This window comes from Microtus oregoni, unplaced genomic scaffold (assembly GCF_018167655.1).
Source record: "Microtus oregoni isolate MIOR12 unplaced genomic scaffold, Mior012 000012F_ref0000307, whole genome shotgun sequence".
Classification (NCBI taxonomy): domain Eukaryota; kingdom Metazoa; phylum Chordata; class Mammalia; order Rodentia; family Cricetidae; genus Microtus; species Microtus oregoni.
In genome coordinates, this window is record NW_024543071.1 from 45939806 (window position 1) to 45956918 (window position 17113).

Sequence of the window (17113 nt, forward strand, 5' to 3'; positions counted from 1 at the left end):
TAACTTTAGTCAGAACGCAATTCAGAATGTTTTCCTCTTTAGCCGTTAATGATCAAAATAAGCGAGTCTAGCTTGTGTTTGTCCTGCTCTCTTCTGGTTTATTCACAGAGACACTGCAGGATAAACCAGTTTAGCCTGTGCCATCTAACTCTAACAATAGAGAAACAGTCCAACAAGACCTTTTCTGCTCTTATTTGGCGCTGGCTCCCAGTGGTCACCAGTGTGTGGCCTTTGACCTGTACATGAGGTTTCCGACCAGCAGGGGGCGAGAAAGCTCTAGCGCTCTGGTGCGAGCGGCCAGGAGGCGTGACTTCTTTATCCTTGACCGACAGCTAAGGAAGGATGCAGGCGAAGATGAGGTAATAGCAGGCAGAACGAGGAGGGCGTGGGATTGTTCGTGTGTGTGTGTGTGTGTGTGTGTGTGTGTGTGTGTGTGTGTGTGTGTGTGTGTGTGTGTGTGTGTGTGTGTGTGTGTGTGTGTGTTTGTGTGCGAGTGTGAGTGTGTCCGTGCGTGCGCGAGCCGGAGAAAAATGCGACCCCCGGAGCTCGCGCCGCAGATTCATTCGGCGCTGCGCTGAAAACGGAAAGAAAGACAGAAAGTTCCATTTTCGAAGAGATTGCAAAGTTAAGGCCCGGCCGTGGCCGCTGGGGTCGGGATGGCGCGCGTGCTCTCGGCACCCGGGGATTAGGGAAGCGTCCGCGGGAGCGAGCTCGCCCTGGCGCATTGCCGGGGAGGGGCGACTCCTTCTGGAAGGCACTGAGCCGAGCCGCAGGGAGGGGGAGCTGTGCCGCCGCGGTCGCCGCGCTCCGCACCGAGAGAGGGCGGAGGGCGTGACCGTGCGGCGCGATCCACGCGGACGCCCGCGGAGCCCGAGGCGCAACTGGTGCGAGGCGGGTGCAGCGCCGCTCGGGCCGCGCGCCCCCGGGTGGCTTTGCAAGGCGGGGCGGCGAGGGCACAGGGCCGGGCCTTTGCATGAAGCCGCTGGACCCTTCGGAGCAGCGGCGGCGGCAGCGGCGGAGCCCGGCGGAGCGCGGTCGGAGGCAGGTGGCCCCGGGGTCCGTGTCCCGGTGCCTGCGGGGCTGCGGACTCCCCCATGGGCCGCAGCTGAGGCTGCCCGCGGCGGCGGGGCGCGGGGCGGGGGGCGCGATCCAGGCCCGGAGGCGGCGGCGCCGGAGGAAGCGCAGGAGGCCGGGCCCGGGAGACGGGCAGCGGCGCGCCACAGCCCCGGGCTCGCCATGCTCCTGGCCTCGGCCGTGGTGGTGTGGGAATGGCTGAACGAGCACGGCCGCTGGCGTCCCTACAGCCCCGCCGTGAGCCACCACATCGAGGCGGTGGTGCGCGCGGGTCCCCGCGCCGGGGGCAGCGTGGTACTGGGCCAGGTGGACAGTCGGCTCGCGCCCTACATCATCGACCTGCAGTCCATGAACCAGTTCCGTCAAGACACGGGTGAGCCGCCCACAGCCCTTCTCTATCCCGGGAGCTACCGCCCTCGTGGTCGTGGGTTGTGGGCAGTTTCTCTTACTGGTGTCAGCGATCGGTGTTGAGGGCAGGTGCTTTCCTTCCCTAGATCCTCTCAGGATCCCATGACCATCTCCAAATAAATGTCCTTCCAAGTAGTTTAAAGTGTCTTGATTAAGCAAACTCAGCTACAGCTTAACAGCAGGAGACCCCTTTATACCCCCTTTCAGCCCCTAGTGCCTCTTTATGCAGGACCTTTAGGACTTTGCAGCCCCCAAGCAATGCTTAGAAAGCAAAAACATTGCTGGAGCCCCTTGGCTGCTCACACCTGGCTGACCCTGCTTTGTCTCAAGCACCCTTGTTGCTACCACAGGTTCCCCTTTTAACCTTGCTGTCTCTGGCCCTCCTCTGTGAACCCAGCTTTCCCAGTGTCTAGTCCTGGGTGTAAGACTTGGGGAGACAGAGTGATCCCCTGACTCTAATTGCAGTCTAGTGTGTGGAAGTGTGGGAATGTTACTGGGAAGAGAGAATGGAGCCAGGGGTTTCAGGGCCGGAACATCCTGGATGTGGTGGCATTCACAGATGCCTCTGCTTGTATACTCCAAGCGCTGAAGCAACAGGCCAGAGCAGATGGAGAGAGGAGGGGGAAGGACTGGGCTCTGGAATGCCTGGCAGGGAAGCTGCTCCCTTTGTCCGTGGAGGAGGAGGGAGAGAGTAGGTGGAAGGCTAAGAAGAAACTGTCCCCAGTTTTGTTTTTCTTAAGTAGCATACAAGGGCCACTCTGGCCTCCCAAGGCACTGAACTCTCGTCTTTACATAAAAACCAGGTTGCCAGCGAGACCACTAGGAATCTCCCAGCTGTGTGGCCTTTAGCCTGGAATGGAACTGCAGAAGTTGGAATATGGGTTTGGAGCCAGGAGGGAGAAGGAAATCACAGTTGCTCTTTCCCCTGGGTCTAGTGTGTTCAAGTTTAATTTAACTGATGACCTGGGACAAGTTTCTGTCTCCAGAGAGTAATCTTTTTAATTGGGGGTCATTTCTGGAATTCTGGCTGGCCTTTCCCAAGGGGGTAGCTGCAGAGCCTGGAGAAGCAGGTGTGGTGGGGAGGGAGAAGGGGAGGAGGGCCCTGTGGCTCAGGGAACAGCTGCTGGACAGGTCCTCTGAACTTCCTAGGAAAAGCCTCACATCCTGTGTGCTAATTGGAATTGTCATGGGAAAGAAGTTTAGTTCCCCCCTCTCGTTATCCGCGGTCACAACTCTGAAAAGACTTTGCCAAAAACTGAATGACCCTGGCCAATGGAAGAAAACTTTCTGGGGGGGGGGGGTTCCAGAAGTTTCAGCATCTGGCAGGCCTGAGCCTTCACGGAGAAAGTGGGGAGGAGGAGCTGAGAGGAAGAGAGGACAAAGAGGAATGCAGGGAGGTGGGGTAAGAGGATTAAATGTAGGAATTAGATGCCATTGTGCATTTGGGTAGAGGAGGTAGAAGTGAGGCATGGGGACCTCAGCTGGAGGGCGTGTGTGGGGGGTGATGGAGGAAGCAGCTGAGCCCTGGAGGTGGGATCAGCAGACCACCTGACAGGGAGTTCCAGGCCTGCTCAAAATAAAACAGCAAGTTTAGCTCTTCTATTTCAGACTGTCTGTGCAGCATATGGAGAGCCATCCTAGCCATGGGCCGGCCCCATCCCCTGCCCCACTGTTAGGAAGTCAGAGGTTCAATCTGCATTGGGGCCTATTTAAGATGGACACAGGTCTAGGAGCAGCCATGACCTGGATGTTGTTCTCGACAGAGTGAAGTTGTAGAGGACCTGAAGTGAATGACAGTATCTCCTTCCCAGGTTTTGGCTGCTGGGGGCTCTTCTTGGGATGCACCCTCTTGCCCACTGGTTATGGCAAGTTATTTAGTTTCTTCTGTTTTAGGTCTGAGGCTGAGAAATAGTCACGGTCCTCGGCAAGACTCTGCCGCTGAGCTGTTTCTTCTGCCTCTGCACCCCTTTCAAAAATATGATCTAGGTATTTCCTTCAGGCTGGCCTCAAACTGGCCAACTCCCTGCCTCAGCCTCCCAAGTGCTGGGATTGGTTACAGATGTGCACCACCTCCTCCAGCCTGAATCCTTTTAAAGTTTGCCTTGCGTGTTTCACATCCACACTGCTCTGGCGTCGTCCCTCTTTCCTGCATCAAGTTCACTTTCCTGGGCACCTCTCTCCTCCATGCCAAGTGCTAGGCTGGGATGCTAAAGGCGTCCATAAGGCTGAATTCCTAGAAAGGCTGGGCCTGCCAGGGAGCTTGTCAGTGCAGATTAGAATTCCTTCATGTCAGCGCTGACCCCCTTCTGCTGCCTCCTGCGTCCACACAAGACCTCGGTTCCTCTCAATGAAGACCATTGATGAGACCGCGACATGTTAGGAACTTTAAGCCACCAGCTCCCAGGCAACCTTAGCCAAGCCCTGGCAATGTTTAATTAAATTACTCACTGTCCCCAAGCCACACTGTAAAGCTGGGAACCAGAAAAGTCCCTATAAAGCCAGACAAGCTGGAAGTCCCCTGCCTAGAGGCAATTCCTTTCCCTTTGGTTGTCTTGTTTTTATAGGCATTTGACATGAGAGCTTTCTCTTTTCAGAGTTGTATGCCTGGATACCTAGTGAGCTTGGTCTCTTCATTCCTTCGAGCTCTTGACTGCATCCAGACTGTCTCCAGGGAGATGGCTAGGAGGTTGCAGACACCCATCTGCCCACTTCTGTTTGCCCTGGGTTTTCCTTCCCCAGACTTTTGCAAATAGGAGCTGATTTGCATTCTAGGTTACTTTGCTCTAGGCGTTTGGGCTGGAGAATATTTAAAAAGGTAAGGAGGGAAGGGGTTCTGGACCAGTCTGTATGCCTTAGTAGAGTCCTCTCTGTGCAAAGTCCTCTACTGTCATCTTCCTTTTCTTTTATAGTCAGGCCTTCCCATATCTGTCATCGATTGAAGAGAAGCCTTCAGAGTCCCTTTCCTCCAGCATAAGCATCTGCACATGCATACCCCAGACCCCCGCACCAACAACAAAGCTAATGATAATAGATTGACACAAAAGTGAAGAACTTCCAGCTCAAAGCTTGTAGTGCTAGCCTGTCTCTTTTTATCTTTAATGAGAAGGGCCCAATGGAGTGAGTGGCACTGCAAGACTGGACGGAATCCCTCCTATCGCGTACTAGCTAGTGTGGACACAGGAATGGAGGGGTTAGGCATAATGGTTACCAAGTGGGTACTAGAGACGTGTCATGCCAGGAAAGTTGCACGGGTGTCTTGTTTCAGCGTCACGAGGATTATACGAAGACTAGTCCCGTTTTATGGAAAGAGGAGCAAGTTGAAACAGCTTAAATTGCTCAAGAGTTCAAGTTACTTTGTCAGTGACAGAGCTAAGAGTCCAGTGAAGTGTCGCATGTATGCTTGTTGCATTTGTGGACATTGTGGACTAATGTCACGTGCAGTGGTAGGTATGGGAATCAGGAATAGAACATCCACAAATTTGCCCTTATGGAGCTTTCTACACTGAGGGTGAGCTGAAATCGTGCTGGTATGAGAAGCTGAGAGTTTAAAGTGTAGACTATAAAAACACAGGTGTGGGTCACCTGTCAGAGATCTCAGCCCATGCCTGGAGCAGTCTTCTAGTTCCCAAAGACAAAACATCTCCAATGCTTGGAAGTGAGAAAACCATTTTTTTCCTTCTCTTCCTTCCTCTTTGGTTTGTGAACATCCTCTATGCCTGCTGTATTGGAAACCTTCTCCCTGGGTCCTCACACCATAGGACCCAGGTGGATGGAACTCCTTCAGATTGTCTAATCCACTGTCCTGATTCTAGAATAGCCCAGGCCTAGAATATTCCAAATAGAGAAGTCTCTAGGAATAAAACATCGTCTCTCTTCTCTCAAACTTTTTGTTTGGAGGTTATATATGTTTGATTACTACCCTATAGGGCTAAACCAAATTCAGCAACTTTCTCTCCAAAAACCTAGCTCATCTTTACATCCCTCTGTTGGCTACCATTTTGCACTCTCCTTGTGGTCAACCTCAGGATTCTTTGACTCATCCTCTTATTCAGAGCCTGAGTGGCTAATATTTCCAGGAATGCAACATGTGTGCCCCGCTGGCTAAAATTTTGATGTGGATAAAGAGAACTGGATTCCCAGACCAAGGCTCTTGGGTCTTGGGGTCATTGCTGGGTCCCTGGAGGTTGTGAACAAGTGGCCTTGACACCTCATTTGCAGAGTGTTCAGCTGCCTGTGCCCAAGGCCCTCCCAGTCCTCTCTGTAGGGTCTCCCCGCCTCTCTTTTTGCTTTCTCTAACACTTGTCCACCCACTCTGAACTGATCAGGAGAGCAGCTTTGGTCTTATTACTTATACTTAATACTCTTCACTAGCTCTTCCTCACCCTGAAACAAAGCCCATCACAGCTTGGTGTTCTAGACCTTTTATGCCCTGGCTATAGTTTGGTCCTCTGTGCCGTAGGTTCTCCTGGTAGTTCTGTGGTTTTCTCCACCCCGCCTATTCATGTGATTCCCCTTGGAAAGAAGCCCTTTCTTTCCATTTGACTGTTGAAAGTCTCTGTATCTTTCAAGTCTTATGTCAGTTGTCATCTATTTCTTCAAAAGTTCTGCAAGCCATCATTACTCCATTTATTAATCACTATATTAGTGGGTCCCTCAGGCTCAATAAGTGTCAAACCTGTGGGACAGAGCTAGGGTAAACGGTTTGATGCTCACTGTCATCAGATTGAGGATCTAGGGAGAGAGGCGGATCCGCATTTTACGAGCCACTTGGATAAATACGCAAACTGCACGCTGAGATCAGTGCTGTTAAAAAGTGGGAACAGGATTTGACTTGGTCACAGAATTTTCATTGGGGTGAAAAGAGCCAACAAAGAATTTGGTGAGTGGTTAGGAAGGAGGACCTAGCATGGTGAAGGTTCCCAGAATCAGAGACCAGCAGCGGGAGAGACTGGAGGCCAGCGTGAAAGAAATATGTGTAGAGTATGTGGGGGAAGGAGCTGTAGAGGTGGGTGAAGCAGGGGTTTTTGGTCCTGGCTGAAGAAAAGAAAATTGGGGGAAGATGTAAGCAGAGAAGGTGTCCAGTCATTTTTCCTGACAACTGGAGTTCCCTTTGTCCTTTTGGCTCATTTTGCATCATAAACAATCCCTTCCACGTTTGCCTTCTCACTCCCTTTGCGATGCTAAGGAATGCCGGAGTTTTGCATTTTCCATAGCAACTAATGGAATGCAGAGCAACCTGCGATCCCTGAGTAAATCTGAGAGTAGCCAGAGTGTTCAGCACAGTTTATGGTGTTTTAATAACGCCAGACCTCGCCTTAGGGAGTGGACTACAAAGAGCCACACAGCCGTATCCCTGCCAACACTCAGCACCTACAAGGAGAGTAAGCCTAGACCTCTTAAGTGTGGACATCTGAAAACTTTCAGTCCACTTCTGCACCTAAAGCTTCCTGAGGCGTGGGGCTGGAACTAGTGAGCGGACAGTGGCCTAAGAACTAAAAGAGAGAGCTGCAATAGGTGAAAATTACAAGGGCTTGCCAGTGGAAATGGAACTGCAATGGAAGACATGAGGATTAGGTCTGTATCTGACAGAAATAGTGGGCAATGCAAAGGATAGAAGAACATAAACTAGGAACGTGTGTATGGAGCCAGGACGTGGCCTAGGGAGTTCAGAGACAATGTTCAAACTTTTACAGGATTGATAACTTTATTGGCTAAAAACTAATTGATCAAACAAACAAAATCACTGCTTTTTAAGTGCGTTTGGAAGCTCTAAACAAGTGCATTGCCCCTGTTCCCTGGAGGGCATTTTCAAAGGTGTCATTAAACTCTCTGAACTTCATTATCTTATCTGTAAATGGTGTTTTATAGGATTGCCATGGAAGTTGTGTCTGTGAGCAACCAAGAGTAAAGACTGAATAGGGGCAAGGTGATTTCATATCTTTTCTCTTTCTCCTGTGTCTCCCCCCTACACACACACACACACACACACACACACATGTCCTCTTACCGTACTTTTCCTATAACATCTCAAGAGTGAACTGCAATAATAATCACTATTTGATTGAGCAATTGCTGCATGACAAGTTCCTGCCTGTCTTCAAATCCACCTGTTACAGCTATGCATAGTCCTAAAAGATGAGGAAAGAAGGCTTTCCCCCACAGCAGGAAGGAATGGAACCTCCTCCATGGACCCTGCGCTTTGTTCCCAAGAAAGCTGACCTGCTGCTGAGGAAGGAAATGGAGGCTAACCCGGGAACTTCCCCCTCCATCCTGATACCCTAGGGCCCCTAACAGAGTCCTGGCCCTGAATGGAGAATTGTTCTGCTTCTCCCTCCTGCCTCTGAATGTTGATGTTTTGGGTTATTAAGGGGCTTGGAGATGGGGTGGGGAGTAGGTTATGACCCTGGCAAAGGCCTGAATAACCATTGTTCCTTTCTTTCCCCCTTGAATGGCATTCTGTCCCAGTCATGGTGTTTCCCTCTGGATTGGGGGAAGGGGTGGGTCAGAGGCCAGGGAAGGGGAGCCTTTTCCCACCACTTCCTCAGATAAAGTATAAGCTGGCAGGTGTAGGGACCCCAGCATCTCAGAGCCCCCTTCAGCCTTTAGCCTTGATGTTGATGCCATGAAATGAGTCCTGGTTGGACACAGAATTTGTTACTAGGGTGGGGAGAGGGAAAAGGTGTAGAGATTCTGGAGCCCAGTTCCCTTGTGGGCTTGCTGGGTCATCTGTGTGATCGCCTTATCTCGTTATCCCCTTGGTTCTTCCAAACCCATAGGGAGACTATTAAAACGGAGAGGGTGCTATCTTTAGAAGGGTTGAGTTTCTTGGAAGAAAACCTTAGATAATTATGAAATTATTCTCGTGACCATTGAGAATGTTATTACTGCTGATAAAAGACTCAGTTCCCGGGAAATAGGTGAGAGTTCTCTCAAGATGATGCCTTATCTCCCAATAACACGTTTTCATCTTAACTTCTGTTTTGTTTTTACATGTATTTGTTTGGCAGGGTAGGGGATGGGTTGAGCTGCGGCATGTGTGTGGAGGTCAGAGGGCAACTCCTGGGAGTTAGTTTTCTCTTTCCACCATGTGAGTCCTGGGGGCCAAATTGAGGTCATCAGGTTTAGAAGCACGTTCCCTCCCCCTGAGCCATCTCACTATCCCACTTTTTCCTTCTTTTAAAATGTGCTCCAAAAGAGCCGTGGTCAGCTTCATTTTCACAACTCCTGACCTTTTAGATGGAAGCGAAGTTCTTTCTTCTGGACTATCATGGCTCTGTGTTTTTTCCTCCATAGCCCTGGGTGCGAGGCTCTTCAGAGGGGCCGGGGTGGCATAAGAACTCTTCTCTGCATGAAGGCATTTCTCCCCCAAGTGAGAGTTACCAGATGGTCATGGAAATTAGTGCCTGTTTGTTTGTTTTTTGCAAAAACTCCCAGGGAGAGTTGCCTTATTCCTCTGAACAAGAGTTGACTTAAGGTATTGTATATTAGCTGGAAAGTGAATTGATTTGTCTCCAAATCAATATACCTGAACCCTGAGTTTGGAGGTCCATTCTGCTGCCTGGCAATGCTTCCCGTGCCCTCCATGTGGCTTCATCTGCTTCTACCCTGGATTGTTGTAGACTCCTGAATGAGTCTTATTCAAAACCCTACTAGGCAGTGCAGGGGCTGCCATGCAGTAGGACTGCAGTTATGCTGACCTGTGAATCTAATACACATCAATGGTGTTCTCCACTAACCCTGACGCCTCCCTCCTCTGTCTTCGGCAGGGACCCTACGTCCAGTTCGCCGCAACTACTACGACCCATCCTCAGCCCCTGGGAAGGGTGTCGTGTGGGAGTGGGAGAACGACAATGGTTCCTGGACACCCTATGACATGGAAGTGGGTATTACCATCCAGCATGCCTATGAGAAACAGCACCCCTGGATCGACCTCACTTCCATTGGCTTCAGCTACATCATTGACTTCAGCACCATGGGCCAGATCAACAGGCAGACCCAGCGCCAGCGCCGTATCCGCCGCCGACTAGACCTCATCTATCCCATGGTCACAGGCACTATGCCGAAGGCTCAGTCCTGGCCAGTCAATCCTGGAACGACCACTTCCCCCCCTGCACCATCCTGTTCCTGTCCACAGTGTGTTTTGGTGATGAGCGTCAAGGCTGCTGTGGTCCATGGGAGCAGTGGGCCCCTTCAGCCTCCAGGAACTCGCAAGAACATAGCTCCCTCTGGAGTGGGCAAGCTGCCCCCACCACCTGGCCCTGGGACGAAGCCACTAGATACTTCCGGCACCATGCGGGGCCCAGGGAAGACTGCTCCATCACTGGTGATCCGGAGACAGGTCTCTAATACACCAGCTGGGGCAACTGCAGGCTCCCCCACCAGCCCACAAGGAAGCAACAGGAAGCCTGGAAGGGTGGCACTGGCCACTTTGAATCGGTCCAACCTGCAGCGACTGGCCATTGCCCAGTCCCGGGTGCTGATTGCCTCGGGGTAGGTGTTCCCATGGCTGCCACAGAGCACTTACCCACCTTAGAGGTAGCCTGTGACTCACCTGTGGGTCAGACAGCAAGATGGACTGGCTAAGACATGCATGCCTAGTCTTGTCAGACTGAGCTGCCCCTGGTAGGTGGAAGCCAGCCTGGTGTGAACAAGGAGCGATTTCACATTAGGGCACCAAGAGGTCTGGATATAACTGAGGTTTTGCCTGGTAGTTGCCGTGTCTGAGGCACGACCCACGCGTGAAGCTCTGACTTCATCATTAGTAAACACTGCAAACATACCAATGGTACAGTCCCAGCGAGTACAGATGACGGTGCTAGGAAATCTTAGCCGGCATTAGTTGAGCTTCCACTGTGTTTTGATTTAATGGTTTTAGCTTTTCATTTATAATCTTTAAAATGTCTGGAGACATTATCCCATTTCACCGATGAAGAGAATCAGATATGTGGCAGGAGTCTGGCCTTGCAGCACCCCCCTCCCTCCACATACACACACCAGGTATTCCGATCAGTACAGGCATACAGTAGGTGCCAAGCTGGGATTGCTTCTCCCATACCCCATTTCAGCATGCTTATGACATGCTGGAGCTGTTGTAGGCGCCATTAGTGTTTCTTACTTTCTTGATATCCCTCGTCCACCAAATGAGAGTGCCCAGGTCCCTACAGTGCCCGCAGCAGCCTTTTCCTGACCTGTTGACTTCTTGTCAACTCATAACAGCCAGCCGCCTTTCTTTTGTCCTCAAAGGCCTGGCCTTGCTGCTGTCCTGTGCCGGTGGTTGAGATGGCTTGAAAGCTGGAATGGGTCCCTAAGACTGAAAATCCAGGCTGCCCTGAGTCAGGGCCATAAATACTCTGCTGGGTCTCCAGACGTCTTAGCAGAGGGAGGTCTTAGCTTGGGGGAAGGGAAATGAAAGAAAACATGCAGCAGAGGGAGGAGCACTAGGCTGGAACAGCCTCTCTTCCTGTCTCTCACTAATGGAAGCCCTAGGATCTTTGCAAGGACCAGTGTCCTTGTGTGTCAAATGACGATTCCCGGTTTACATAACCTGCTTATGGGATCATTCTGAAAACCTCTATGGATTGAGTTGACTTTCTGATAAGTCCCCGATGGGCTTGCCGCTATTATCCCATTTCTGTCACTGTTGTATTTTATGCATGGGCACTTTGCTAAGATTTATCTTTCCTTTGGAGGGTCACCCATCTCATGTGGTGCAGAGAAGTTGGAACACAGGATTGTGCCCACTGTTCCATCGTTGTTTTGGCTACAGCCACAGTGACTCGGAAGGCAGTGTATAATGCCACTTGGAGGCGTGGAAGGCTCATGACTGCCTCCAGGGTGAAGGATGGGAGGGAGGGCAAGGGGTGCCTGGATCCTGCTGTTCCTCTGCTCCTCTCTCCTGGATTGCAACAGTGTGCTAGGCGCTCTAGCAGAGTTCGGGGGTGATTGCTGGCACATAGGAGGAGGCTCTGTGTGCACACGGGAGCCCTTGATTTTTGGGCTCGATCCCGAGTTCCTTGCTGTGCCACTTGGAGTAAGTTTTGCATCCTCTGTCTTCAGTGTTCTTAGCTGCTGAGTGACATAATAGTACTTCCATCCTAGGGTTTTCCAAAGGGTTAAATGAGGCCTTCGGGTTAGAGACTGCACAGAGTCCACTGGGGGTTAGTTGCAGATGATGATGATGATGATGGTGTATCTAATGGCTAAACACTTGTGTTGTTACTGAACTGGCGTCAAAGCTGAGCTGATCCAATTTACACCTCATCTCTGTCCCCCTTGAGAAATGTCCCAGTGACCCCATGCCATCATGGAGACAGATAGCCCTTGAGCTGCAGTGAGTCTGAGGAGGTCAACAGGCTTCATTTCGTTCCTTTATTCCTCCACCAAACTGCAGAAAGGAGTTCAGTCCTGGCAGCACACTTTCAAAAGGGCTATAGAAATGAGTTGATTTTGCTCTGTCTTCCCGAAAGGGAACCCCCTCCCACCTCTGTCTGCCTTCCAGCCCTTTCTTCTCACCTTTTCCCACCTCCCACATCCCATTGCCATCTTCTTTTCCAGCTTTTCTTGGCCACTAATGAGCGTGTGTTATCCGCTTTGTCTGGCATTGCCATCAACCTTCTGTCATTACACAGCCCGTCTCCATCCTCCCTCTTCAAACAACTTTCCCACAGGAAAGAAAAAGAAAAAGAAGATCAGGGAGGGCAGGCAATGAGGGATGAAGAGAAAGTCTTGGCAGGGAACAAAAGATGCAGTGAATTATTCAGACACAAGCAGGAGGTTCTTAAAAGGGGTGGGGAGGTCTGTGCAGGGCAGCCATCACCCCTCTCTCCTCAGAGTCCAGGTTTCTGTACCTCCAGCTAGGCATGGTTTTTGGTTGCCTTAGAGACAAGGCCATTGTCCTTCATGAGATTTCCTGGTTTGGTGAATAACTCAGAAAACACGAGCTTTCTCACCATAGGGTCTGCAGGGATATCCCCCCTCCCCAACTCCATTCACGCCCCCTTTCCTGCACTGGGTCAGCTCCTCTCTTTCCTTAGTTTTATTTTATCAATGGAAATGAAAACTTGGACCCTCCCATAACTGGTAACAACCCAGGATGTGAGAAGCAGGCCTGTAATTGGATTGCTGTTCCCTAGGAGGGGCTCTGGCTCAGATAGCTGAGGCCCCAAGGGCAGAGGACAGGTTTTCTGGGGTTTTCCTTTTAACCTGCAATCATGGGGGAAGGGTAGGCAGGTGTTGCTTGCTCCTAGTCCCCAGCACTACTGGGCTTTCTTCTCTGCCCTTTATACCTGATACCCTGTGCTCAAGAATGTGAGAAAACTGGATTATTAAAGCAGGAAGTGGCAGATAGCAAGTCCTTTGACGATTGGAAAATAAAAGTATAAACAGTTGCCCAAATTTGCACAAAGCTCTGCTGCTTACCACCTACTTGACCTAGATCCTACAGCCTCATGGGGACCCTGAGGGAGCAGACATTTATCAGGTCCCGTTTACAGCTGGGGTAAAGGCAGACAGATGTGATCACAGAATACAGAGGAACTGGTCAGCACTGCCAAAAGCAAAGCAGGCTGAATACAGATGGGGCAGCCACTGTTCATTTCTCCCTCCCTGTCTGGTGTTTGGGAAAGCACACACCCTGGTTCCACTGCTGTTCACAGACTAAGGACCACATTGCCCGTTTCCTAACTCACCAGGCCAGGTTGGCCCCACCGGTTGATACCAGTGTCTCTGCGTATTCAGGGGTTCCAAACACAGACTTCCCCTATCTCTCTTTAGACCCCCATACTCCACAGTTCTTGAGCTGCTCTGAGGAGTGGAGTATTTCCTGGTTGACCAGATAGCATGTGGAAACCCGCCAGTCCAGTTTGTGGGAACAAAGGTGGCCTTTGTCACTGAGATCACAGTATTTTATCAGCTGAGGTGGAGGCCGGCTGGGGAGGTGGTGAAAGGGGGCAGGTGCAGGGCTGTAGTGTGAGTGCTGTCCCCCGGTGGGCAGCCAAGGAACTTACCACAGGAGGCAGGCTCTTCAAGCCTTTCCATGTAGAGTCTGGAAGGTGAATCTGCCTGGAGGGGGTCCAGGGCTTTTGAGTCACCTTCCTCTCAAACAGTTGAAGGGGAAATTGCCAAGGGGACACATTATAACCCTAGACCACCGAGGCTCAAGCAGTTAGCTGACTTCTTACTGTTTTCAGTGTTTGGTCATTTACAGAACCTGAAATCAAGTCTACTCCTTTTTCCCTGGTCTGGTGACTCTTATTTAAAGACATTGTTCCCTCCCCATATCCAGTCTTCCCTTATTCAGGGAGCAGTTCAGAGAGAAAAGTAGCTTTTTGATTTGGCCAGATATAGAAAAAACATTGTTTTATGAGCTTCACCGCATCTGTCTTTGTGGAAAGTGGCTTCATCATACTAAGCCTATGTAGGATAGAGAGACCTGGCTATTAGGCCTCTCTTCTGTCCTAATAATGGCTTTGTTCATTACAGCATGGGCTAGCAGACAGCTTGGCATTATGGGAGGCAGAGTGGAAGGCTCTAGAGCAGCATACTATGTTGTAATCTTGGTCTGGTTTTCCTAACCTCTGTGTGCCTAGCCCTGTTACCCATGCCGTAAGATTGACAATCATGCCTCTTACATAGATTGTTGGGAGAATTGTGTGTGGGTTTTTCTGTTTTGGACAGTTATGGTTACCCCCTAGTACGATGGAGAAAGAGCTGCCATACCCCCAACATCAAGTAAAGTGGGTTCAACAAGTTCTTTTCAAATAGACCCATAAATAACTATTGAAGTCTTCCTTCTGACTTCCCAGAACAGCCCCACCCCAGCTGGATTCTCCGGCTGCCTGGCTCCCGGAGGCTTCTCTCACCAGTCCCGCTGGCTTCTCTGAGCCAGCTGTGGAAGCCTGGGTGGCAGAAGCCTGGAATGGCACAAGTCCCATCTCTGTGTGTCCTGTATTTTCTCTGTGGGTGCTTTCACTGTGGGCGGCCTAGCTTTTCCCAGGCAGCTGTGTGGGCTCCTCTCCAGAGCTGGGGAGGACAGGACAGGAAGCAGAGGAGATTCAGCTTGTGTTTATAAGTTTCTGGGACAAGGAGAAGTGACAGCTGTTCAAGCAGTGGTTTCCAAGTGCTGGACCAGGGATTGCAGCATCTCCACTCTGAGAAACTTTTTGTGTGGGGGGTGGCGGGGGAGAAGGGGTCAGGGGAATGCAGATTCCTGTGGTGCATGCATTTGCGGGGAAGGGTTATGGCTCTGATCTTGGCTAAAGATCTGTTTTAGCCAAGGCTGAGTGTGAGTGGAAATGGACAGAAATGTAGAAGAACATCTAGGCAGAATTACTGGCATTTACGAAGGTTCTTAGGCAGGAGTGTGACTGGCAGGAACCAGGACTAGCAAGAACAGAGAGTAAAAAAGCGTCGAGGAGAGACTGGAAGAAGACGAGGAAGTTAGGGCAAAGGTGTTGGCAGCCAGCGCAGGGCCAGGAACCCTGGCATTCACGGTACCCATTCTGCATTCTCAGGTTCTAAGTGGCGGGTGTTGTGATCTGAGTTCACTTTTGAACCTCTTACCTCCCACTGATGTGTGAAGAACCTAGTGTGCTTTGGTAGGTTTAAACACTGGTTCATTTTGTTATGTTCGTCAGAGCCATATTACATTTGCCCTTTCTTTCCACAGGGTCCCCACTGTGCCTGTGAAGAACTTGAATGGGTCCAGCCCTGTCAACCCTGCCTTGGCAGGTAAGAACTAGCTGACCTGGGCTGGACTGGCCGAGGCTGAAACATCAGTCATGGAATAGCTAATGGACACTCATTTATAAAGAGGAGAGAATTTGGATGCTAACTGAAGAAAATGGGAACTTAGGAGTTGAACAAGAAGACTTGGGGTGGTGCTAAAAGCTGAGCATGTCAGAGGTTTTGTGGGGATAGCTCATGTAATAAAGTGTTTGACAGGCAAGCATGAGGGCAAAACTTTTATTCCAAAATCCCTGGTTTGTTTTTTATTTTTTTTTAAAGAAAAATAGCAATTTGGGAATAGTGATGTGTGCATATAATCCTACTGCTTGAGAGGCAGAGATAAGCATATTCCTGGAGTTTGCTGGCCACCAGTCCCCTGGTGAGGTCCAGGCCAATGATATCTTGACTCAAGAAACACGGTGAGCATCCTCTCTAACTAAGGTCCAAGGGACATCATGGAATGGGGCGGGGTGGGGAGGTAAGAAGAATGGAAGCTGTGGAAGATAGGGAGAAGGCTGTACAAGTCCACCTTCTCAGTTTAGTACAGACAGCTCAGTTAGGATCTTACATTAGCTGTGGCTGCCTACACGGAGCCTGCATGAGAGTGGGCTTGCCATTGGTCAGGCATGGACTGGGGAGGGCCACAGAGAGCCCTGCATGTCCCTGTTGAACTAGTGGCTGTTGATAGATTCTGGGGGAGGGGGAGTTGTTGCCTTCAGTTATGCACCCCACTGAACTCGAATGGATAGTTCTGTACCCACGGTCACACAGAAGTCCCTGATCAGAATTAGTGATTCCCAAAACAGAAAGACACGAATGTGGGGCCAGGGCTTTTAGACCAAGCGAGGGGGAGTTAAGAGGTGGGGGTCAGAGCAAAAGTATATTTAATTCATAATTTTTAAGTGAGATGGTTAGCTTCTGAGGAACAACTTACAAAGCTGTCTTCCGGCCTTCACCCACCTGCACACCCAAGCGTGCATACAACTGTGTATGTGTGTATAGCGAACACATGAGTTAGGAAATCTGCTCAAGGGAGAAGAGTGGGTAAATGGGAGGGGGGGTGTGGGAATCTTGGGACCACATTCTTCAGCACTTCCTCACCCCTGCCCTGCCCCTTCCAGGAATCACCGGGATCCTCATGAGTGCAGCTGGATTGCCTGTGTGCCTCACTCGGCCACCAAAGCTGGTCCTCCACCCACCCCCTGTCAGCAAGAGTGAAATAAAGTCCATCCCAGGGGTCTCTAACACAAGCCGCAAGACCACCAAAAAACAGGCCAAGAAAGGTACAGGCCTCTTCTGATTAGATACGTGGAGTGAAAGTCTGGGCTTCCAGTCCTGTCTCTGCCTGCACCAAGGTCAAAGTCGTGGCTTCCCCTCCCTGGGCTGTCACTTCCTCCTCTGCCAAGCAGGCCTCAGTGGTAGATTTTGATGAGTCGCCCAAAGTGGGTTGATTGGGTCAAAAAGAACTACCTGGAGACACATAGACATGAAAAGCAACAGTAACAGAAAAATAAAGACGTGAAGTGTTCTACAAAGACAGTATGTTAGAAGAGACACAAAGCTGGAGCCAGAACAGAAACCCTTAAGAAACCCTAACTTTGTCACTAGCTAGCTGGGTGCAACTTCTGCTTTCTTGTCTTTGTAATGCCCAATGCCAGCAGGTATATCCTGGAATGTGCCCATGAAAACGGAAAAGCAACGACTGTCTTATGTCTCTCTGGGCCTTGGGTCCCATGAACTCTCGTTCACAAATCTCTGTGTCCTGTTTGTAATCCAGCTACTAAGGGAAAGGGTGCCCTCCTTGACCACAGAGACTCTGGGTTGATTCTGTGGCTGACTGTCCTGCTGGCTGCTCTTGGTTATGAAATGATGTGCTTCTCCTCCCACACCTCCATCATACAAACTT

At 50.6% G+C, this 17113-nt stretch overlaps 1 protein-coding gene across 2 annotated transcripts in view; it reads left to right on the top strand.

Annotated features, from left to right (window-relative positions):
• Positions 1-296: 296 nt before the first annotated feature.
• The window catches only part of Dtx4 (deltex E3 ubiquitin ligase 4), a 34977-nt gene continuing 18160 nt past the window's right edge, over positions 297-17113 (top strand). The window contains exons 1-4 of one of the 2 annotated variants that reach the window (XM_041661995.1): positions 297-359; positions 9249-9972; positions 15149-15210; positions 16329-16490. In XM_041661995.1, coding sequence (XP_041517929.1) covers positions 9356-9972; positions 15149-15210; positions 16329-16490 — 841 coding nt within the window. In that variant the 5' untranslated portion in view covers positions 297-359; positions 9249-9355. Of the gene's footprint in view, positions 360-422; positions 1448-9248; positions 9973-15148; positions 15211-16328; positions 16491-17113 lie in introns of those variants that run through there. The other variant, XM_041661994.1, reaches the window with a different exon arrangement.